This window comes from Acromyrmex echinatior, chromosome 8, assembly GCF_024713525.1.
Source record: "Acromyrmex echinatior isolate Ae372 chromosome 8, ASM2471352v2, whole genome shotgun sequence".
In the NCBI taxonomy this organism is placed as follows: domain Eukaryota; kingdom Metazoa; phylum Arthropoda; class Insecta; order Hymenoptera; family Formicidae; genus Acromyrmex; species Acromyrmex echinatior.
This window is the reverse complement of record NC_141859.1, coordinates 8,139,932-8,164,643: the sequence shown is the minus strand read 5'-3', so window position 1 is coordinate 8,164,643 and position 24,712 is coordinate 8,139,932. Positions and strand designations below refer to the sequence as shown.

General features: G+C 38.3%; 1 protein-coding gene and 1 long non-coding RNA gene across 8 annotated transcripts in view; one reads left to right on the top strand and one right to left on the bottom strand.

The window, feature by feature from the left end:
• Window positions 1-24,238, bottom strand: part of LOC147908729 (uncharacterized) — a 47,570-nt gene extending 23,332 nt beyond the window's left edge. The window contains exon 1 of the long non-coding RNA XR_015546031.1: window positions 23,911-24,238. This is a non-coding gene — a long non-coding RNA (uncharacterized LOC147908729). The remainder of the gene's footprint in view (window positions 1-23,910) is intronic.
• Ten-a (Teneurin-a transmembrane protein) overlaps window positions 1-24,712 on the top strand; it is a 495,412-nt gene that overhangs the window by 451,549 nt on the left and 19,151 nt on the right. For 6 of the 7 annotated variants that reach the window (XM_087409040.1, XM_011050850.2, XM_087409041.1 and 3 more), the window contains 8 exons: window positions 4,724-5,001; window positions 12,194-12,313; window positions 12,904-13,556; window positions 14,104-14,317; window positions 16,808-17,072; window positions 18,374-18,504; window positions 18,693-18,839; window positions 19,527-19,734. In XM_087409040.1, coding sequence (XP_087265166.1) covers window positions 4,724-5,001; window positions 12,194-12,313; window positions 12,904-13,556; window positions 14,104-14,317; window positions 16,808-17,072; window positions 18,374-18,504; window positions 18,693-18,839; window positions 19,527-19,734 — 2,016 coding nt within the window. The remainder of the gene's footprint in view (window positions 1-4,723; window positions 5,002-12,193; window positions 12,314-12,903; window positions 13,557-14,103; window positions 14,318-16,807; window positions 17,073-18,373; window positions 18,505-18,692; window positions 18,840-19,526; window positions 19,735-24,712) is intronic. The other variant, XM_087409039.1, reaches the window with a different exon arrangement.

Here is a 24,712-nt window from a genome sequence, read left to right as displayed (position 1 = left end):
TTAAACCAATAAGAACTCGCAACACGGGGCAACTTTCGAAGCTTGAAATGGTGCAGGAACTGCACGACACTCGTCGCTGCCAATCGTTCCTGCGATGGAACATGCGTTACATCATAATTGGATCACACGCTCGATTCTATCCTCAGCTCGCGCAGCTGAAACAGTCCAATCTTCCACTCAGACGACACTCAACTCAATATGTGGCAGCAACGCCGCTCGCAATTACCTCTTTAACTTCCAATATATCAGACAGGCGTCCAATTGGTTTAATCGGTGGAGGTGTTTTGTACACGTTCATACAATCCACGTCCACCACCATCGTTGTCGCCCGGTTGGAGAAACTACCTGCTTAAAACGACGGTGGGTCCTTTCGTGACCGGACTACGACTTAACTTAGATCAGGAACATCCTAACTTCACAGCGGGACTGCGTAATCCGCCCAGGTTGCTGACGATCAAACTCGGCGCTCCTCGACCTACTTTTACATTGGTTAAAGGAACAGCCGCACGTTTTCGAACTTCCTTCCCGAAAGTCGTGCCGCGGCAACTTCTCGCTTTAGCTTTACGCTTACGTCCCTGAGTTAGATTAAGCTGTCACAAGAAAAATTGCAAACCATTCGAATCAAAGGCAAGAGGATTCGAAATTTGCAATTTCTCTTCTGCCTAGCAATCCCGGTAATCTTGTACAATTTTGTAAATTCTCACTAAACTAAATATTAAAAAACATACATACTGTCAATATCACATTGCGGTACTTTTTTGTAATTAGAAATGCCATTTGTATTCAATTGTGATATTTGATACAACTACGATAGCACTGTAATCTTTAACTGAAGCTTCGGCAGAAACTTATATTTCTCTCACGTTCCCTTCAGCGCTACTAACGATAATTAGCGAAGAAAGAGCCGTGCATCGTGACCGACGAGCCAGAGGACGAACCAACCGGTAACTTAATCCATCGTATCGATTAGGAAATATAACCCAATTCCAGCTAACCGATTTACTCGCACAAATGGATTAACCCGGCTTGGAGGGGCTACGGCGTGAACACGCCGAATTGCTGCTTACTCCGTTCTTCCGCAGTGCATCCCCGGTTTTGCTATCTCTCCTTTTTCGTCGTTTATCTTGTTTTCAGCCACTCCCCTCGCTTCATTTGTCTGTTACGTGCAATCAAGAATCCGGTTGTCCCGACCGGAGCGCCGTACATCTGTCCGGAGGCTCTTAGAGCTCCCAGCCAGGGAGTTAGATTTATTTATTTCCCAGAAAAAACTTCTGGAGCTTCAATTCGGAAAGTCTAACGGAATACGGAAATAATCGTGAACCGTTATAAATTAATCATAAGAATTAATTAATGCGTAAAACAGAGAAAATAATTCTGTTAAATTAATTTAATCAACAATTAATAATAATAATAACAAGGGCTTCAAAGCAAATATTATTAATATTAATAATACAGGAATACAGAAATGTTTATTAGATAAAACCATTTTACATTAAATCATCGATTTTGCTGACGTGATTTTCCGGAAAATTTATCTTCAAATTAATTAGAATTTGGTTGTGTACCGTAGATAAAAAGTTATGCACAAATTAGAAACAATCAGCGCGCATTCAAAGTTGTATATTTTTATTAAATCTTTTCTGCAATTGAATTATATTTGAAGCATGTCCACTGCCGTGCACGGATAATTCGGAGAGATGAAGTAAGACTATCTTTGGCTATCTTCCAGCTTAGAAAAAAATTCCCATTATTTTGCCATTAAGTTTTTTCCTCCTCAATTTTTGTTGGACGTTGAGCACACCGATACTTTTAGTAAATTAATTTTACGGTGCTTGCTCCGTTTCTAAGTTAATGATACCAAGGAAAAAGTAATATTTATTACGCGGGATTCCTTCTCTCGCGTATCATCTTTTTTTTCTACGTCGCCGCGTAAGAACGCTCGGGACTTTTGCCAGTGATATTTTTTTCACGTCGTGTCTGATTGCTTCCTGCTTCAGAAAATATGAGCGGACATTTATAGAATTGCAAAGCGTCGGGATCTAAGCGCGATTATTTATGATATTTGTCGGACTGGGTTTGTTAAGCAACTTATAAATTACACGCGGTACACGACACATTTCAACGATTCCTTCATGAGAGATGAAAACGATCATTTCTGTGAACTTTGCAAGATATCTGTCTCAGTTCATCTTTAGAAATTTCTTTCATGACATCTACCATTTTTTGACAAATCTTTCTGGATTTAAAGAGATGAAAAATATTCCAAACTGAAATAACATTTGAATTATTATTAAGTATTTGTAAAAGTTTGTGAAGTCACCGTTACATGTTACTAGAATTTACTGTTAACTTCTTTAGTTATATATTATTATATAATGTTGCCCTGCATTATATCATCTGTATTTCTTGGTTATCAAATTTAATATTTAATAGACGCTTTCGATTTTTATTAAATTTAATACCGTTAGAATAGACCGTCTTAAATTATTGAAACCACTTGTGGCATAAACTTTTAGCAACAAAAGATTCGTTTTAAGTTTTACATTAAATTTTTATGGTTTCAACGTTATTCTGCTTCTTGTTATAAATAAACAACGAGCATCATAAATGTACTTTATTAGGCATCGAACAATTTAATAGCCAAGAAATGTAGTTTATATTATAATGCAGGGCATTCGATATTGTGACATAATATATAATTAAAAAGTTTCACAATAAATTCTAATAACATTTAACGGTAATTCCACGAACTTTTGCAAACACCTAATAAATACGTCTTAAAGAAAAAAAATTTATTCCACATAACTGAAAGATTATTTTCAAAATGTTCATATTTGGAATTATGAAAAAAGAGAAAACTATTGGACGATTCGACCGAATTAATTCTTCTGAATGAAGACTATTCGACTATTTCAATATTTTTTAGAAAAGTGCAAAATGTGTTCCACGAACGATATATCGTGTATGAGTTTTACTTCGAAATATCTTTTTTTAAACCACTTTAAATCACTTACATCCCGTGAAAGTGAAACGTTACCTTAAGGCGATAAGTTCCGGATTAAATCCAACGTTCTGACTGCTTTCCCGTCGAACCCGACGTAAAACCAACTCGGAAGAGATTTTTCGTAAGTATTCGATTCGAGCAGCCACGCCTCGTGTTCAGGCTTTATACTACGTGAATTTTTAAGCGGAAAATCCAATATTGGTGCCGCGCCGCATTGTTAAGTTCCCGCTTGTTTCCTTTTTCTGGTCGCTTCAGTACTCTCCTTTTGCCCTTCCCCCTTATCTCTCATCCCTACCAGAGACGTACTGTCAATTGAGTTATTCTTACGGGATTTCAGCCGCGACGCGCACATAATGCTATTCATGAGTCCGCATGATTATCGGAAAACTATATTTATCCTGGGCACCATATTAAATCCCTGTTTCGATGTTGGCCTTTCATCCGGTCGGCTATGGCCACGCTTATCCTCGGCCTCTCGATGAGGGGACGAAGATAAATATCGTCGATGATGAAAATAAAATCCTTGACACGGGTTCGACGGGTAGGGCCTCGACCTCGTCACCCCCGCGAATGTCATTTTCGGAAAGCCCATGGGTTTCGTGCGTCTCGTGCGGGCAATATACTCACGCACACGCAGCCTGCCATGTAGGGCTTAATGGTGGCATCTGCATCTTTTATAAGCTCGGCGTTATCTGCATCCCCGGACGTGCACCACCGATGCTCTCCGGTGTCTATGTACGTACCACGACGCGATCGCCACCTCCGCTTGGCACACGTGCACCAAACAGATACCGGTCGTCGATTTATCGCTGGTGCGTATCGCCCTCGGAGTGACGTCGGATCAAGCGATCCGCTTTGGAGTATGTTGCAGTCAACTCTCCCATTTATTACCTCGACGATGCCGATACGCCGATGAGTATCGGCATGAATTTAACTAATAATCAGCAGTAAACGAGACACATGAGAGATACTGATCGACGTTGACTCCGTTCTGATTCGCAATCGCACGAACAATTTGTCGTCATAGCCGATCATTCGATTTACAGCTATTAATCGCGACGATCGAATCGAAGTGACCTGAACGTCTTAATTTACTTCTTAACTACAGTTATGTGAAAAACACTTAAAGTATCTTATTTCGGGTCTACCGAAATAAGATATATAAGCACCAATTATGATTAAAACTTCACAGACTGTACTAACCGTTAAATTTTCACTTTGAGTCTAAATGATTCATTTGTGGAAAGAACAGTTTTGCTGAAATATAACATCTATCTTAAAATTTAGCTAGATCTAAAAATAATTTCATTGAATCATTAAAAATTTATGTAGAAGTATGTACTTAAACGTTGATGATGGAACAAAAAGTTTCAACATTGTAACAACCAGTTTGAGTGTTCTAATAATTATTTGATAGGTTAAACAACATTATTTTCAGATCTGTATCTAGCTAAATTTTTATAGATACCTATTTCAAAATCGTTCTTTCCGTATTACTGTAGTACACTGAAAGAAAAGATTGGCTGCTGCAGCCAATTAAAAATGCTATGCTATATTTTATCATCTAAGTTACAAATTACATTTAATGTAGATACATTAAATGTAATCTTGCATGATTTAATATACATACGTATATACGATGCTTAATCATGCGGTTTAATGATTTTCGCAACTCTATATAGGCGGTACCCTAACATGGGTTATTTCTTGTTGTTTTAGGCTTCCGCCACCGCAACAGCAGGTGACGGTGGGTTCTCTGGGCGGCGGTTTAGGCGGTGCCGGAAATGGCGGTACCGCCACGGTAGGCGCGCAAGGCCAAGCCATGGTGATGCCAGGTTTTCCGCTTCGTGCCGCAGCGGTGCCGCACTATTCCCCGTATTCACCATCGCGCTTTCACATCGACAAACGTTGTCAGCACAGGTGCTCTTGGAAATGCTTCTCAATCGCTCTGATCCTCCTGGCTGTGGCGCTGACGGCGATGCTGGCGTACTTTGCTGGTAAGTAATCATCGCGTTAAACCTCTGCTGAAATAAACTTATCTCATAACTTTGAATGCGATCGAATGCGTGTAGCTGCTCTGAATATATATAACAGCTGATTTTAGATTAACCTCCTATACATGATAATTTTCCGGTCCTTTATCATATACGATGATTGTTTATTTTGGGTTAATTTGCATTACTTTTACAAGTATGCAAAATTATTAATCTTACATATACTTTAACATCTTTAGAAAGTATTGTTTAGTCATCCAAGTAGCAAGGAGACATTTTAATGACATCTTGTTGACGTTAAAGACATTGTTAAGACGTTATTAAGATTTTTATTCTGTAATTCTTAACGACGGTAACGATATCAATATACTTGTCGTTTCACAGATTTTATATATATGTATAGTAAAAAAATGCGCAAAGATAATATGAAGACATCAACTTTGTCGTTAAGAGTTACTGAATAGGAGGATTAAGATGTCACTTGACATTATCTTGCTTCTAATATTTCAAAGAAAAACAATGCCTGGGACACAAATGACCTAATCGTGTGTACTAAATAGAAACCAGATTAGATTAATGTGAAATGAAGCTGTGCTAAAGATACATGTAACCAAATCTATGTCTGTAATGTATGAAGAGAGTGGAGAAACAGCTATTTAATGCAGCTATTTAATGCAACCATTTCATAAATAATATTTGCTTCAATGTAAATTTGAATGAGCCGTTTTTATTAGTCCCAGAGCGCACGTCCGAGTAGTAACATAGCCGCCGGCGGATAGTCGGACGCAATTCTATTGCTGGCTGACCCGAAATTCACGGTACAATAATTCATTATTAACTTGCAAATCTGGTTACGACTAACCCAACCCACCTAATGCTAAAATCCATCGGAACGTCGGCATTACTGCACCATGCTAATCCCTGTACGCACAGAGGGGGATTATACATATGACTGACACCATAACATTCCGCGTGAAGGCATGACGAATTTCGTGTAATCATGCAAATCATAACTAAATGAGATTCACAAATATTAGCAAGCATAAAATTTTCGCTTTATTTCTAAAGAAAAAAAGGTTAAGTAATAATAAATGCGAGGTAAACAAATTTATTTATAAAAACACCTTTTTCAGTGCCATAATAACAGTCAATTTAGATAATATATTTTAAATTTAATAAACAAAAGCGGAATCAAATGAACAAAAGCATGAAATTAATAAAAAGGAAGAGCACAAAAGAATCAATTAAATTCATGCGAGAAAAAGAGAGAAGTAATCCAAAATATTCGAAATATTATACAATACAGTGCAGCTGTATTATATTTGTTTACAGAATACATTGTATACCTACGATATATTGACACTTTTTTTGCAATAATATTTCACATATAATATTGCCGCGCAGCAGTGTTATTTTACAATTGACGTTTAAACATATTTTCTTGCACAGGAAGAAGCAGTTTTTGGTTATAAAACACGCGAGTCCGTTTTATTTTATGTTATGTTGAAACATTTGTTTCAAAGAGATATTGCCAAAGGCATGTTGTCTTACAGATTTTCGAAATAGTGCCCTAAAAGAATTGTTTTCATTGTTCAGATGGTATTCACGATTTTCATCTATGTTATAAAAGAATTCTTACGTAATATATATATATATATATATATATATATATATATATATATATATATATTGTATATATACATACATAAAAAAAAAGAAAAGTAGAAAAAATAAATAGAATTATGATCATATTTTTCTTGTTTGCTTTTATAAAATCGTTTACTTTTAATCTTGAATATAGCTTCACTCGTTGGATTACTATCATCATATCCGTAGAGCAGAATAATATGATCGTGCGTAGACGATGTACAAAGTTGTATTCAGGAAAATTAAATACTGTTCAACAGCGGAAGTCCGGATCTTCCGTAGGAAGCGTAGCTACGGCGTAACATTGCCAGCGTAATGGTTCATTTAACATGGAGTGGTTGGCTCCATCCGGTTAGGGAGAGGCAAAAATATTGCCCGTCGATAGTGAGGAAGCGTTTCCGTGGCATGGGGTGCGTTTTATCCATAACATTCGTAGTTGAGGAACTACATATCCATACGTCGCACGATCAGGGAAAAAAGGTGAACTCATATACGAATCGATACCACGCCTTTCTATCCGTTAAAATAATAGTACTAAACTCCACAGGAGATACAGAAAGGTACTTTTATCTTAGATGGCGACACTAGTGTGCCTTTAACGTCCTCAAATATCATCAATTTTAAATTTTTTTTCAAATTTTGATTGTATTCGCTCGAGGAGGAGCGGATTATCGGAATTTAAAAGTACGTGTCTTTGCTAAACGAATCGGGCAATTTCGCAGGGCAATGGCCTACCCGACGTACAAATCGATAGCCGTGCAACTAACGGCGCACTACCTCGGTGCGCCCTATGGCTAACATTGGTAAACTTTACTGCATAAATAACAACGGCAAAACCCCGCGATGTATGTAAACGTGAAATCTTACTGAAGCTAAACACTACGACATTCTTGCCGTTAGTAGCTGGCTCTATTAACAAGCTCGCGGCAAGAAAACGAGAGACAAATCGTCCTCGTTGATCCGCGTCGTTAAGATCAACGTTGAAAGAACCACGTTAGGTTATCGTTACTGCAAAAAGATCTGGGAAAATAGCTCCACCAGGTTCGTTATGCTAATGCAGGAATCAACGGGGTGCGAGGCCAAAGATACGCGCGAACAGGCTTGAAAATCACTGCATCTCCACGGCGTTAGGTCCGATTAGAGGAATTAATGCTTGTGCCTGTTATCAGCGTACAACAGAAAGGAACCAGCTTTCTTCCCTTCTGCCTCTTCTCCACCTTCACGCAAATCGTGTTTTTGCATTTTGCATCTGAAAATCCGTACGATGGTCATGGTCCGACTTGCGAATGTATTAGACTTCATCATCCGAAGTCGCAGGGACTAAGGGGATTTGACGGGAAAAGGAAGGGATGCGAGAGTAGCTGAGGCCGTATTGTGCTCTGTGAATCTATAAACACCCCTTCTCTGCGGAACTGTCCATCTCGACTTCGGCGTCCATGTTCTTCTTCCACCTCCCCATTCTGTCTGCGTGTCGCAGGAAGGGGGAGGAACATGGTGGAGACTGCAAAGTCGGTTCTCGGCCTCGAGGAGACTGCTCGCCAGCTGTTATTTCTACATTCCAGTAAATCGAGTCTGGAATCCAATCTGCCTGTTTGCTACTGTATCCAAACTACCCCGCAGCCAACCTCCAGCGTTATCTCTCTCCGACCTCCCCCGCGTCCGCTTCTCTTTTACGGTTGCTGCAGGTCCGTCTGCTCTCTCTCTCTCTCTCTCTCTCTCTCTCTCTCTCTCTCTCTCTCTCTCTCTCTCTCTCTCTCTCTCTCTCTCTCTCTCTCTCTCTCTCTCGCACACGAGCACACACGGCTGCGTATATATATATATATATATGCGCACACATTGCGAGATACACGAAGCTGCGCGAATCCTTCCTCCTCGTTTCGTCCTTATTCTACCTCGCTCCAGAACGCACGAATTTTGCATGCACGCGAGTTGCCTTGCTTTTCGGTAATTTGACGTATGCTTGCTTGCTTGCTCGCTCGCTTGTGGCCCTCATAGGGCCAAAATCATTTCGCGACAAGCCACTTCCGACGTGGACTTCTTCCACGATTTCATTTGCAAGTAGCTAGCGAAACTGTTGCAACGGTAATTCCTTTTGACAAACAGTCGTAAAGTTGAGAGTTAAGTTAAACAATTTTGTTTGTCACTTATAATTATTTTTATGTGTTTGTAAGTCAAATGAAAATAAAATTTTGTGTGAGTATGTACTATTTTTGCTCATTTTTTTAGAAGTATTTAATTTTTAAAACGCGAATCCTGCTATAGAATTAAACAAGTATCCTGCTATAGAATTAAAAATAAGAGGGAAAAAGATTTTCAAATTCGTGGAATACAATGCAGCCCAACTATTCGTAATTCTTCCTTCTTCCTTCAAATCCTCTTAGACTTTGCGATTTCGGATAATAAAGTCTAATACACTACTTACAAGACGGACTTTGACCGTCATACAAATTTTCAAATCTCGCAAATAAAAATCCTTTAATTATGATTGAAAACTGATACAACTTTAAAGTGACAACTTTTTATGAAAGGTCATTAAAAAATCGCGTTATAATTCAACCGCTTGTTTTCTGTCACGAGAGAACATTATTACTACGCCATTAATAGTTAACTCGTCAATAATAACGATATAGCAGGCAGCTCGATAACGCTGTCGTGTCTGGACTCACGCTTCGGCGGATCGGAACGAAAGGGTAGACGGATCGATTGTAAACATTTCATTATAACGTACGAGCGGAAGTGGGCGGTAGAACGGACCGGCCGGGGTGGCGGCGGGATAATCCTACGATAATCCGGGAATCATTCTCGGGAATGAATCGCTCTATCGATCCGGGGGTATATAATTGAAAAAGTTGTTCCTTTGCATCCCTCCCCCTCTCTCCCGATCCCCCCCTCGTCCCCCCTCGTGAACGTGCCCGCTGTCCTTCACAGTCGCGCTCGCCTTTTCCATCCCTTGCGAAGGCAAGGTAACAAGCAGTATAACGATCCCTTCCGTAGCTCGCATTATGGCCATTTTAAATTTCCGGTGGCTCATCATCAAAACTCGGCAATCTCACGTTCCATATATATATTGAATTTTGAGATGACTTTGTTTCGCAGTATTGTCCTTATAGCTAAACACACAGAACGTCTCGGAGGTCGCAGCTGCCGGTAGATTAAATTGCTTAGAGATCCCAAGTGTAAGCTCATTTTGCATTCGCCATCCGAAGTTCCTAATTTACAACGTCAAATATTTTAGGAACCAACGGCTACGATATTAAAGCGTTGCTAAAATAAAGTCTATATATAAGATAAACTGAGAAACGCACAGCTGCATTACCGAAGATTGATATAGGAAAACTTCTTTTCGGTATATTACAAATATCGATTTTTTTTTTATGTATAAAATGATTCGTGTCTTTTCTGTTAATCGTAGTATTAGTATGTCGAAATTACTGAGTGATTCTTTTTTTCGATATCCAGTGCGATATGTGGAAAGTTGGATTGCTGAGTTGCAGCGACGTGAAGCGGGAACGAAAACGATGCCACGCTGACTGGCATATACGCGAAATAAGGTCATTCACAGTTCACTGCAACTCAATTTCAGCGATAGTTACATGGTGGCTAGGCAACGTCGATCCCGAAGGAATAGTCGCTCTTTTCCGGTCATTTCGCCTATCTCCGGTCTGACATGCGTATATGTATACATGTACACGTTCGCTCGTGTCCATATGCGTACGTATACGAAAAACTGTTACATGTACGCGTAAATCCCTTATCTCGCATGTATAGCACAGCTTCCTTACCTCGAAGAAACTTGTCAAGGACTATCGTCTACACAAAAGACTTTTCTATGATCAGGGATAAAGTTATTGGGAAAATTATTGGGGGAATTAGGTATTATTCTGCATTTATTAAATTATCTAATTTAAACTTTCACGTGTTTACGTGCTACTTCTTTCGTATAAAATATTGAAAGCTCACTTAGAATCTCCATTTTATTTAACACTATATTTTTCTATATATTTTAGCAAAACGCTATAAAGATATAATAAAATAATAATGTACATGACAATGGCAATTCTACTAGAAATGGTACGGCGTGCGCAATAACGAGTGTTATTATCACGACAGAAAGCTTATACAATCCGCGATACGATAAATCGCGGGGCGCGAAAACGCGTCCATTAAATATCGGCGCCGAGTGTATCGGCGAATCGCGATTTGTCAAATCATCCACGCGGCAATAACACGCAAATTCAATTATGCGTTATCGATGTTTTGTTGCGTTGATAAGCCAAGAGGTCGTTAGGCGGGGTTGCGTTGGCCCGGGCCTGCCGCTTTTTAAAAACTCTCGTTAAACCGCGTAATTAATTCGTGGCGCTCGCGGCGCACGAGACAGATAATTAATTAAACCGCAATATCCCGCCACGGATAAGGGTTTTATTGCCGAATTTATCATGGCGTTTAAATTCAACGAACTTGCACTTATCGTTCAGAAAACATTAATATAAATGACCTGAAACTTCAGATAAGTCCTGATATAGCATCAACATAATTGGATCTTGGATTATGTTAATAGGCGATATTAATTGGTTTTTGAGGGATCTTTATCCAAATCTTAGATATCATTTGTCATTGGATATATGGCTTCCTTATTTCAAAAGATATAACTAAAAAATTAAGATTTTTGAATTATTATCTACAATGAATTAGAAAAATATTATTTTATTAATTATTAAAAGTAATCTAATTTAACTTTATAAAAAATATCACAACTTAAAAAGTAATTTTTGAAAAAGAATCATCAAAATCTCCACAACTCAGAAAGAGTTTCTGAGAACTATGAAACCAAAACGACAAAAACTGATATTTAATCATGTTAAGAAATATATTTTTGCCGATATTATTTAACTAGTAAATTAAATAATTTTCCGTCAAATTAAAAAATAGTTTTCCCCTTTTCTAGGAAACTTAATTTCTTAAATTGTATCATTTTTCAAGTAAGAGAGCGATATTATAATAAGTATTATTGAATTAATCGTTGATTATCAATCTTGTTTTATTAAAATTTAAGAAAATATCACTATTTTGTTGAATTTAAAGAGAAATATTATATTATATATAGACGATATAAAAAAGGTATTATAGCGTATACTAGCCCAGAATTCTTGATCTGATGAAGCAATATTGTACGCTCGATACAACTGTGATTTAAGCTATGAGATCTTAAACTTTATTACGGGGATACGTTGTTTTAAAAGTTACTCGAGCAAGAAGGTCGGGTTGTCATGGGAAATCTAGTGTGCTATCGTAATTCGAAAGCGATTGTCCGAATTTATGAACCCATTAGGCTGCTGCCAGACGTTCGACTAAAGCCGTTCTTGATTCCTGACGCTATAAAAGCGTCGCGCGGGCAATACTATTTCGTACTAGAATACTGGTCATACGTTGCAAATATAACATTTGTGTCTTATACGCGCGATTGCGTGTGGGGCATTTCTCTCTCCGCACATAGTAGATTTTCATCTTTCTTTTATTCTAAAATGGAATGGCTTTGTTTACTTTCCAGCAGTGAGCTCTATGCGCCCGATAGACAGCACTAACTGCATTCTGGTTCAAGATATCAAGGCTGTCACTCACGAAAACGCACACATCCACGACTCGATATCCACGCAGATTCCTACAGAAGGTAAATATCGAGCGGTATTAATTTGCATCTACTCTGCATGATGTAAATACTCTCGCGCACAGCGTCATACGCTAATTGCTTTTGGGAAGTGCGAGTGGATGAACATTTCATCGATATAATATCTTTAGCAAGGACTATATCCAAATGTCATCCACTGTAAAGATTTCACACTATGAGTTGTACCAATTTCAAAAGATAATTGAACAATTGAAGTACATTTGACACATTTGATATGAAGATAAACTGAGAGATATGAAACAATAAAAAAAAAACATGAAAAGAGTGTAATCTGCTCGACTTAAAATAAAAATATCTGACAATATTCTATTTATAAAATAATGATATTTTTATTTTCTAGAAAGAAAAACATGATATTCTCTCTTTTAATTGTTTACAAACTTATACACCATACAGTTTACATTTGCAATCTAAATTCTAAATGAAAGTCACTTTGCAGTGTGGTATAAGTCAGAAAGAGATTTTTTTTATAAAAAGACTACTAGATTTTATTTACCATATGACTTTCCTAACGATTTACTACTGTGCCATCCAATGTGTTACACTTATCTTCGTGTTTCTCTCTCATATAGAATCCCTACCTACGAGTACGGCGGAGCATTCGAGCGCCGCGGACAGCGCCGGCGATCAACAGAGCGATCCGCAGATCCAGCAATCGGCGCAGCAATGGCCAGCCGTGCTCGAACTGCAGGCCTACAATGTCGCGCACTCCGCCATTATTCAGCCGTACCATTTTTGGAACACGGAATTCCGTAACAAACAGCCAGCTTTCATCAGGCTGAACTTGACCCTACCATGGGGTGCGAATTTCGCAGTATACGGCAGACGGAACGTCGCGCCCAGCGTCACGCAGTACGATTTCGTGGAGTTCGTCAAAGGTGGCAGGGTGGTCCACAGGTTGAAGAGGGACATCACTGCCGTCAGTTTTATGCAGTCCACCAGTCCGCAAGACATCCACGTGGAGCGCGTGCCGCAACCGGTCGCACTTTATCAACACGTGCTCATCAAGAGGACCATTGTGGAACCATTGATGGTCAATGTCAGTCTACTGCAGTACTTTGACACCGGCGACTGGTTCCTGTCCGTATATAACGATGAGTTGCAGCCTTACAAGGTTACTTTGGTCGTTACGGAAGCTGAAGGTGTCTCCACTACATGTCCCAATGACTGCTCCGGACGTGGATCGTGCTACCTTGGCAAATGCGATTGTATAGACGGATATCAGGTGCGTTTTTGCAAAATTATCTTTAAATTAAATAAGAGAAAAAAATCCTATTTTTGATCGAAGTGGATTCTAATAATATTCAATATGTAGATTTACAATTATATTTTTCATTTGTACAAACCGCGCGCCGATTCAATTTGTCGAAATGCTCCTTTTATTTACCTCAGCAACAAAAAAATCTTAGGAACATTTTTAAAAAATGATTTTATAAAAAAAATTAAAATTTTTTATTAGAAAGTCGAAAACGCAGCCCACAAAGTGAGAAGAAAATTTCCCATTTTGTCTAGCTTGTAATTTTTTATTTGTAAAAATTACCAAACTCATAGAAACACGAAAAACATAGTGACCCTTCGAAAGTACAGACTTTAAACTTTAAAATCCTTTTCTGAAATTAACATTTTATTTTTTACGAATGTATATATAATTTTTTATATATAATTTTGTGCTAATACGATATTACTTTTCTTCCGACCCAATAATTATCTTTAAATTATTTTTTCATTTGAAAAAATTAAAGATTAAGGAAATCAAATTTTTATGATTCCAGGGTGCTGATTGCAGCAAAAGCGTGTGTCCGGTTTTGTGTTCTTCACACGGACAATACGGTGGTGGTGTGTGTCACTGCGAGGAGGGCTGGAAAGGTGCGGAATGCGACATACCGTTAGGTGACTGCCAAGTTCCTGACTGTAATCAGCATGGCCAGTGCGTTAGAGGATCTTGCGTCTGTAATCCCGGCTGGAAGGGCAACTTTTGCGACGAACGTAAGTTGGGTTGATAGAAGATCAATCAAACGATATGCGTTTAGGAAAAGATTTGAGAAGCATATTTCGAGATATTGAAAAATTTAAGAGTAATTTTGCTTCTAAATTTAATTTATATTTTCTTATATGGATGAAAAAGGGAAAAGATTGAGTATATCGGAATATCGGAATACTTTAAAAAGATCTGAATACAATTTACGAGCGATGACGTTGCATTGCAAATGTGTACGACGTTATGGCACATATTTCAGCCTTAAAAACGGCTTAGCGGAAATCACGGGTGACGGAAAACGTTTACCTCGTACATCTATTTCTGCCCCGGGATCGTTATTTCTTCATGTTTGTCACAGCATCATTAATTTTCCCATAATTCAAGCGTACGTCCTGGCCCTCTATCCGGGGAGATTCAAGATATTAGTAATGCAGAGTCCCCGTTGGTGGGAAACACAGTCGGCCTGTGTACAACCTATAATTAATGCACGCGGAGTTCTCCAAATTTACATATGGGTCAAGCCATGCCAATTCGGCGCGACAATTAGTTTCGTATTGTTTCGCGGGAATTTGAATAATACACGGGCGTGTGCGCGCGCGCGCGCGGCACGCAGCTGCGTTCGATATGTTATAATTTCGCGTAGCCCCGGAACTTCCGGGGACTGAGTGACGCATGATATAAATGACGAGATTATTCGCCGGGAACGAGACACTTCGTCTCTGACATTCTCACGGTCCTCGTTAGAGATACGCTCGCCCGTCGCTTTTTCCTAAACGCAGGCGAAAACGGTATTAGTTCCACGTCAGTGGAATATGTCAGCTCCAATCGTAAGAACGATAAATTTGAGGAGCGAAAACGGATTTGCATTAGTTGCGACGGCAAATGAGAACTAATTGACGAATAAGAATCCGAATCAAGAGTCATTTCTTTTAAAGAATTTCTTTTAGAGACAATAGCAATCTCTGTATCATATTTTATATTATATTTGCATGATATACTTAATATATGCATGATTTATTTTATGACATATTCAATTTTTGAAAGATTTATTTAATTATCAAAATAACGTCGAGTTGGACAAATTATTCCAATAATTTTTTATTTAACTTGCTATTCAAATAAAATTTTATTTATTATTTGCATTATTCTCATTATTATTTTTTTTTATTATTACTTGCATAGGAAGCTCTCCAATTCAAAAAATGAATTAAAAATATATATATTATAAAACTTTAAATTAATCTGAAAAGAGTATGCAATTAATATCAAACATTACTTAATAGAACTATAATTAATACATATTACTTGAATTTTTGTTACGTACAAAAATAATAATTTGAGAGAGAGAGAGAGAGAGAGAAAGGCTCTCTGAAAAGGTATGTAATATGTAATTTCTTTCTAATTATATAATTTAATTTTCTATCCGCTCATATTAAGTTTTTTTTGTTTTTTATCAACTTTTAAATACGTTTTGAAAATAAAACATTTCTAAAAAAAAATATACAATAATTTTATTTGTACTATTAACAATATATAAATAATTATTATTCGTTTAAATTATTATATTATTTGATAATATAATGGAATAATATTATTTGTATATTTTTCGTATATAAATAATAGATAATGAATATATATTATTCGAATAATTATTTAGATAAGAATTTATTTATCGTTGAATCGAATAAATTGTTAATCAAACAAAAATTTGTTTATTATTTACGAATAAATTATGTTTTGTTTCTTTTATTTATTATCTATTATTCAAATAAAATTTCTGCCGAATGAACAATTCTCTAAAACTACCATTTCGCTTATCGTTCACGACTTGGAAATTGATGTCTCAACATTTTTACCGAAAAGAGCTCATTCCGAGGAAACATTCTGTATGTACCATTAAATACACTTAATGGTATCATACTTCAACGCCCAATTTACCGCGTTTCGCGTTTCTACGTTTCACGATGGCGCGCGAACGCACCTGTCAGGTTCTAATGAAAGCGAACAAATCTATGATCCCGTTCGATCAATGTCGCGCATACATAATGCAAGAAGAATCTGCCAAGAATCCTCTCATCTCTCGTATCCCGTATACATATAACGCAGCACAGCGGACGCAGACGACGACGCGGCTCGCGACGGCACCGCCGCTGCCGTCGCTGCTGCGCCAAGGACGCTGTGGAATTAAGTTTCATAATTTCCCCGGGGCAGGTGGGATCTGCGGGAATAATGCAATTGTTCCGATGCCATAATTTAAAAAGTTGGTCCATTCGTCCACGCCATGGACGCAATCAGCGGCGCCCGGGCGTGATGGGAGAGGGAAGACGGGGATGGGCTCTGATAACTGACGGGGTGCGCCTGGGATGCGTTCACCACGCAAACGGGAAGTTTAGCCTTTAACGAGAAGCTCCGCGAAGAAGGTTGCGCCGAACCGTAAAAACGCGATGATTTCTAATTTAAACGCGCACTCGATTCGTTTTTTCTCTCTTAATTTTCAGCCGACTGCTCTGATCCGAACTGCAGCGGCCACGGCGCTTGTGTCTCCGGCAAGTGTTACTGCAAGGCCGGCTGGCAGGGCGAGCGGTGCAATCAGGTTGATCAGCAGGTGTATCAGTGTCTGCCCGGCTGCTCCGATCACGGCACGTACGACCTCGAATCTGCGGCCTGCGTTTGCGAGGAGCATTGGACGGGGGTCGATTGCTCACAGCCGAGTTGCGGTCTAGATTGCGGACTTCATGGATCCTGCGAGCAAGGCCGCTGCAAGTCAGTATACACATATGACGCACACACACATACTCCGTCCTTTATATATCGTCGTCCTTTATGAGCTCTCCGTGGACGTGTTGCGACCGGGATTTCGGAATTGGGTTACCCGTTGGCGCAGCCGGCCAACAGCCGCTCTCTCCGGGATTGAAGGAGGAAAGTGACGCGTGTCTCAACGACCAGGATCGTTTTTCTCGGATTAAAGGAATTCCATGCGACCTCGATTCGTTTCTCTTCCATATGACGCCCACACCTCGCGCAAGATCATTGTTTAATGCGGGAGATTTGCGGAATTGTGCGGACGTGGCGGTCATTTACGCGCTCTCTCTCTCTGTGCTTCATAGAGTGTGACGTGCAAACTTTTTGCAACTTTTACGACTGGAATAGATTACCGGGTAATGCCGCGTCGAAGAGTGAGAAACGTCGTAAAGTTTTCAACGAATGCACGAGGGAGGCACGTCGTGAAGCATTTAATAGTAATCCGCGCTCGAGAAGGAAAGAGAAAGAGTAACGTTTTGTCGGGACATTGAAATATTGTGGGATAGATGTGGGCGAAGAATGGCCTAAAAATGAGTAAATTGCTCGCCAGGATCGCAGGCACAAAAGTTGAGGCTAAAAAGGTGAAAAATTGCGAGAAAAAGGCTCTGTCTTACGAGGCGCCAACTTATCACAACTCGAAGGACCGTCCTCGTCTCTTCCTACTTTCCTTTGTCAGAATCAAGGACGCGAGAGAGGATCTCCTTTCTCATATTCTAAAGCTGACGCCTCTCGTCTACCACCCCGTCTCTTCCTCTTCCCCTTTTTCCCTCGTTCCATCCCCAAGAGTTGGCGTAAAAGAGGCTCTAAGTGCAAAAAGTTCCTCACTACGGCAGAACAACTTCGGAACTCAGTTCAAACTCGCATTTTTTATTGCAGCCGGTATAAACGACGAGAAATTATTTTACGTTCGGTGATACCGCCGTTTAACATAACGAATCCTGTTAGAAACATTTTCATATCGTGTACGAAGTACGAAACAATTAATGTACTAAAACGCGAATAATAGGTTATATGTATAACAAAACAACTGTATTATTATATTTTCTATGCGGATATTCTCACTGTTTTTATTTCGTTTAACTTCGATTGTTGACTAGAAATTAATTGAGGTAATATTGGGTCATCTAAAAAGTATCCGCGGTTTTTTGTCACTAGATGGTATTGATGATTAACATCATCTAGTGACAAAAAACCACGGATACTTTTTAGATGACCCAATATATGTAAGATCTGTGAGGTGCGAGGCATATTTATATTTTTAGATGCCACGATGACTGGACTGGAACGAAATGCGATCAAAAACCGTGTGACTTGCGTTGCGCCGAGCATGGCCAATGCAAAAATGGAACCTGTGTGTGCAGTCAAGGGTGGAACGGAAGACATTGCACATTACGTACGTAAAAAATAGAAGAGTATATTATCACAATAAATTCGCTGTTTTACTTTGTTGTGTGAGCATATATTTTGCTATCAATAATAAGTTCTCCGATACGAAACGACGCAATATCATTTTTCAATAATCGATTAGTCGATTGTAATTATTGAAAACGATGTCTGGAAATGGTTTTCTCTCTTTAATAGCTGGATGTGAGAATGGATGTAGCCGCCATGGATTGTGTACCCTACAGGATGGTGAATACAGTTGCGAATGTTCAACTGGATGGGCCGGCAGAGATTGCAGCATACGACTCGAATTGGAATGTAATGATTACGTTGACAATGACGAAGGTAAGTCCTCAAGTAACCCAGTATTAAATCAACTGATTAATGGCATACTATTGTCCATCTGTATCTAACGAATATTACTCTTCAAAAATCAATAAACGGAAGAAGGAAATTTACTGATTATGAAATAATATTGCCTACAGAAAAATGTTGATTGCATTCACATAACATTAAACTATAACAACGTGAACGAAATGTTAATTTTTATTACTTGCACTTATCCAATTTTTTATTAAGCTCATAAAAATATAAAAATGCGAAAAATAAGATTGTTTAAGGATGTATCATGTGTGTATAATCTCTGCATAAATGATTGAAATTAAAAATTTATACTTTCCGTATAAAAATGAATGTTAATATACGTATGAAACACATCAATAAACTCAATATTTATTTAACAATACAATTTTATAGTTTAAATTGAAAATTTTCTTATTTTATCTTAATAATAATCTAATTTATTTTTTAAAAACATTTCTATAAACATTTATTTAAACAGTTTTTGATTTATGTTATAAATCATCATCAATCTTTTATATTATTTTCACATACACGGAATATAGAAAAATCTATTTTGTTCATTTTGTTAAAAAACACGTGTAATACATCCTTAAAAGATTATTTAAGAAATAGAATCTTATTGAGTGCAAGACATGTTCGAGTGGATATCTAACAGATTGCCTTTCTCAGATGGCATGATGGACTGCTCTGACAGTGAGTGCTGTTCGCACGAAGCTTGTTCAGAACATATCATGTGCCTTGCTAGTAATAATCCCGTGGACGTTCTTCTCCGAAAACAACCACCCAGCGTCACAGCGTCCTTCTATCAACGAGTAAAGTTCCTCGTCGAAGAGAACAGCGTACAGAGCTACGCCCACATGGACGAGTACACGGAAAGGTAAGATCGATCATTTCCACCCGGACGGATTAAAATTCGAATTAGAGTTCGCTTAGTCTCTTACTTTCATAAGATAAGCGAGAGTGACGTGTTCGAACGACCGAGAACCGCCATTCCTTCATAACATTTCTGACAGATTTTTCACCCAACACACGTTTTCTCTTCTTTTTATTTTTGCATTAATGTTTTAAAGTATATATACATAAACGCGGGCAACGACTCGGTCGATCGTAAACGTTGCACACATGACATTTAATGAAGATAAAATAGCATAGCTGCGTGTCATAGTTTGGCCTTTTTACGACTTTCATGCGACCGCGTATTACTTTTCTCGGTTTTATCGTTAGTCAGAAATACGCGTATCATCGTGTTTGGTTCAGCACTTTCATTCCTTTTGGTACGGCACGCCGTGAAAATTTGTCTTCGACGTATGCAATGAATGTCCTGAAAAGCGTTATTTATGTCAAAATTGCAGTTTACAGGACTGACAAATTTAATGTGCGAAAATACAATATATCGCGTCACGCTGCACGCGGTTATCGAGTTATGAATATTATCATGTAACTTACGCGTTTCAATCTGTGGTAACAGTTTACGATGGGGTACATGTTCATATTTATTTATTATGTTTTTCTTTTTTATGTAGGATATATATATATATATATATATATATATATATATATATATATATGTATGTATCTTGCATATGTATATGCGTGTACGATGCTCACTAATAATTTCACGTGGACGAGACAAAGTTAATTAAAATATATTTTCAGCTTTGAATACGTATAACTTGTTTTTAATTTATTGTGGAAGCGTAATATAAATTTTGTTTATGAAATATACATTTAATACAGATACAATACAAGCTGTACGAAATAGATACACAAAATCTGATATTATGAAAGAGAATCTGCATATTCCTCCCCTATATAAATTGATAATAAACAGAACCTAGTTGCGAAAATGATCGATGGCCTAAAATAGTAACAAATTTAGGAATCATCGTAGTCTTGTCAATATCGTTACTTTATGTAATTTGCAACGCAATATAAAGTATTTTATTAATTAAATATGTCACACGTCGAAACTATTGGTTTACGAGCGGACGTTATATGCAAATATTACTTAAATAAAGATACTGCGATTAATTATTTAATGATGTTTCCCCCATCGTGAGCGACTGTTGAACGCTACAAAAATTTTATCGAATCGTCATGAATCCACATCCGTAACAGCTGAAATATCAGAAGAGCCCCCGGTGGGTGACACCCTGCAACCCTCTAACCATCCTTTCCTAGTGTTTCACCCCTTTCCCCCCTCCGAATACCAATTGTATCGATGATTACTTCGGAATCATTGCCAATCAAAGATTTTTCATTAATTAATCTCTGCGTTTGTGATACAAAAATTTTTTTTAATGCATATTTTTAATTCAAGTTATTAACAATCATGCTAAATAAATAAATACATGTTAAATTTGCAATTGATTAAATTCATCTCTATCTTTATACGTCACTGAGGAGGAGTCTTAGACTATTTATTATTAATCTAAAAAAAATTTGTCATTAAAAATCATTAATTTTTCATTCATCATTAATGCACAAGATAATAATTGATTCAATATAATAATTGATGGATAATATTTTACGTGAAATCAATTAAAATCAATCTTCAAGCAATAAAGTATAACAAAAAAAGTGTTAAAAAGATAAACTAAATACAATTTCCAAAAAGTTTATTTTTCAAAAGACACATATAAGAATTTTTTATCAGATAAAAAATTTTTTCTGTCTTCCTTTGTTCGGTATTGAAGAAGTGATTATCGATATGCGGCTCAACTGAGAAGAAGCCGTGACGGTACTTCGGGGGTATCGTGTATTTTGTCTAGTGTTTATCCTCTGTGTGTAGCCCTTTACCATCACCAGATTACCAATCACCCTACAGCCGAAGACCGAAAAAAGGCTCCGTTCTGCCTACGGACTGAATGACAAAAGTCTGCATAACGAGAATATGCTAGAGACTTGCTTTTGTATTACCTTATTATTAGTTAATTCATTTCTCACGCGTTAATGTACTAGGCACTGTTCGTTATCGTCATAAAGTATAACAGTATTCGGCCTACGCGCAATATGATTAACAACATATATAAGGAAGGACAGAGATACAATTTTCAAAATTGCTTTCCGACACCAATAAAAAAAATTTGGCCATTCGTTAAGCGATTACGACAAAGGAGTTCATATAGATAAAGCGTACGAATGGTTGAGTCAGACGGGCAGAGATCAAAACTCCCTTAACGAGAATTTGCAATTATCTGTGAAAGTCTGTGCAGAAAGCTATCGATGTCAAAGAGCACAAGCGCCGTGACTCGCCCACTCGTAAAAGTATTTCTAGATATGGTAGACACAAGTTTGAAATTTCTCGTAGCGTCTCCTTCTTTTTGCTCCACGAAAACTTTCTATACGGTGCGTATAATAAGGTCCATGTTGTCGTCGAAGACTGTTCCAGAAGTCGAACATTTAGAATATTGTTTTTGTCCATTGTCCATTCGTCTCGTAATATCGCTAGAATATTGATTACAATTCCGAGTATACTTGCGGCCAACACTTACACTCATTTAAAAGTTTCAGCAATGTGATTGTGAACAAATGACATTGTTAATTATCTCTCAATTTAACTAAATCAACATAATTAAACTTAAATAACTATCAAAATCACTACTGATTTAATAATGCTATTTGAGGCTTATTGACATATTTCAACATTCATTGATTTAAATAAATAATTATTAAATACTCATCATTTTCATTACTCGTCTTTAGAGTTTGTAAGTTTTGTGAATACTTCGACGTTTTTACTATCAGAATTCTCGTATCTCCATCGAGAAGTCATTTGCGTTAACATGATTTTTAAAGCGCGTTCACTCCAAACGAGAAAGATGCTCACGGATACAAACGCTCCTTCGTGAATCAAGTATTCAGACTGGCATTGAGGTTGCTCGGACAGCGTAATCAATATTCGAGAATCGTCCCTCAGCCCGGGCCCTAGATCGATGCCGATGGAATCTCCTCTCGTTGTCGGTCCAGGCGATCCTTTCGACCCTGGTTACACCGAACTGATAAGAGTTTCCCTCGGGTTGCTCCATCAGGGTACCCGCGCCAAAGGTGGCGTCATGGGGCACAATCCCCGGTTGAAATGACACCGTGTATTAACATACAACCGGTTATTCAGCCATTCTTTTTTCCGGACCCTATATATATATATATATATATATATATATATATATATATATATATATACATATGTGTATGCGTTGCGTAGTTTCCAACTTGTGTCTGTCACATTGTATACCACTCTATGTTGAATGAGTCCGAGAGTGACTGCGTTCATGTTGCGTGACTGGAAGGATCGCGTGTGTGATGGGTACGCTTGATTAGTGTGTGTCTACGTCTATTGTTTCTGTAATGGCGTGCGGAACATTGCGAGGAGCACTCGCGGGGTCTCCGTGCCGGTCCAGCCGGTGCCGGAACGGAGCCGAAGACGGGAAAGGTCCGGAACGCGACTAAAGATCGCGGCGGATAGTTTTAACGCGCGCGGTCGAAGTCGCACGCGATCGCGTTTGCAATAGTAGAAAAATTGCCGTTTCGGGGGGCAATTGCTCGAGAAACGATTGCTCGCGCAATGCTGCGCACGCGCCTTCGTTTTTTGCCCGCAAACGCGGGTTCTGTGACCGTGGTAACGCCCTTTCTTCTCGTTGGTTTTTCCCACACGTAGTACGTTCTGGAGTTCCTTTACACCGCGGTAAGTTGCAGCTCAAGCTCTCGCTAATCGTTCATTATCCAAAAGAAAAAAAAAAAGAAAGAACAAAGTATCATCTATTGCTCGTTTCGCTCGTACATTCATCTTACATGTCTTTCGTATGACCCATTAATATGTAACACTTATGTATTTATATATCGAACCTTTAGCCTGCCTTTACACTGTCATTAATTTCCTAACGTTTCGTTCTGTCTCTTTTTCTGCCTTCTTTATTTTTACGCCGCCCATATAACAGCCTGTTATCATTTCTCATTATACGAATATTTGCGTTTCGCTAATGTTTGATCACACTTTGCTTATTTGTCTCTCATCTCTTTCATCGAACGCCACCTCCTATTCTACTTCGTCCACTCTCTTTCTCTCTCTCTCTCTCTCTCTCTCTCTCTCTCTCTCTCTCTCTCTCTCTCTCTCTCTCTCTCTCTCTCTCTCTCTCTCTCTCTCTCTCTCTCTCTCTCTCTCTGTCTCTCTCTCTCTCTCTCTCTCTCTCTCTCTCTCTCTTTCTCTCTCTCTTTCTCTCAGTCACTCTATCTACCTGTCTGACCTATCTATCTTTATTCACTTTCGCGCCTCATGGCCACGCTCGCGTTGATACGTACAGGAGATGAGTCGTTGACGGTTTTTGTGGCGGTTTATCCCGCTCGAGGTAGCGCCGCGTGCGCGCGTCTCTCGTCGGGTTTCCGTCTATATTTTTATAAAAATAGTCGAATACATGTTCGCAAATAAAAACGCCATGGACTTTGAAAAAACATACGAACGAGAAACAATCCTCCTTGCATTGATATCGAATTTACAACAAATATTCGGTAACCTACTTTTTCAAAATCCTCTTTGTAGAACACTCTCTCTTGTTTTGTAAAATCCACGTCAGAAATAGATCCAGGGCGAAGTTTAATGCTGGAAAAAAAAAGGAAACGGAATATTTTGAAAATAAGCATTATTCTGATTTTGAAGATTCTATTATATTTCTGATCGCTATTCATAGTTGATTCTTACATTCAAGACGTTCCTAAGTACAGTCTTAAGACGTCACAAATCAATCAAAAGGCCGTATCAATATCTTAAGACATTATTTGAAACAGTCTTGAAATAAGAACGAACTCTGAATATCGATCTATATGTCGTTTCCTTTTTATTATGATATACAGAATCTCAT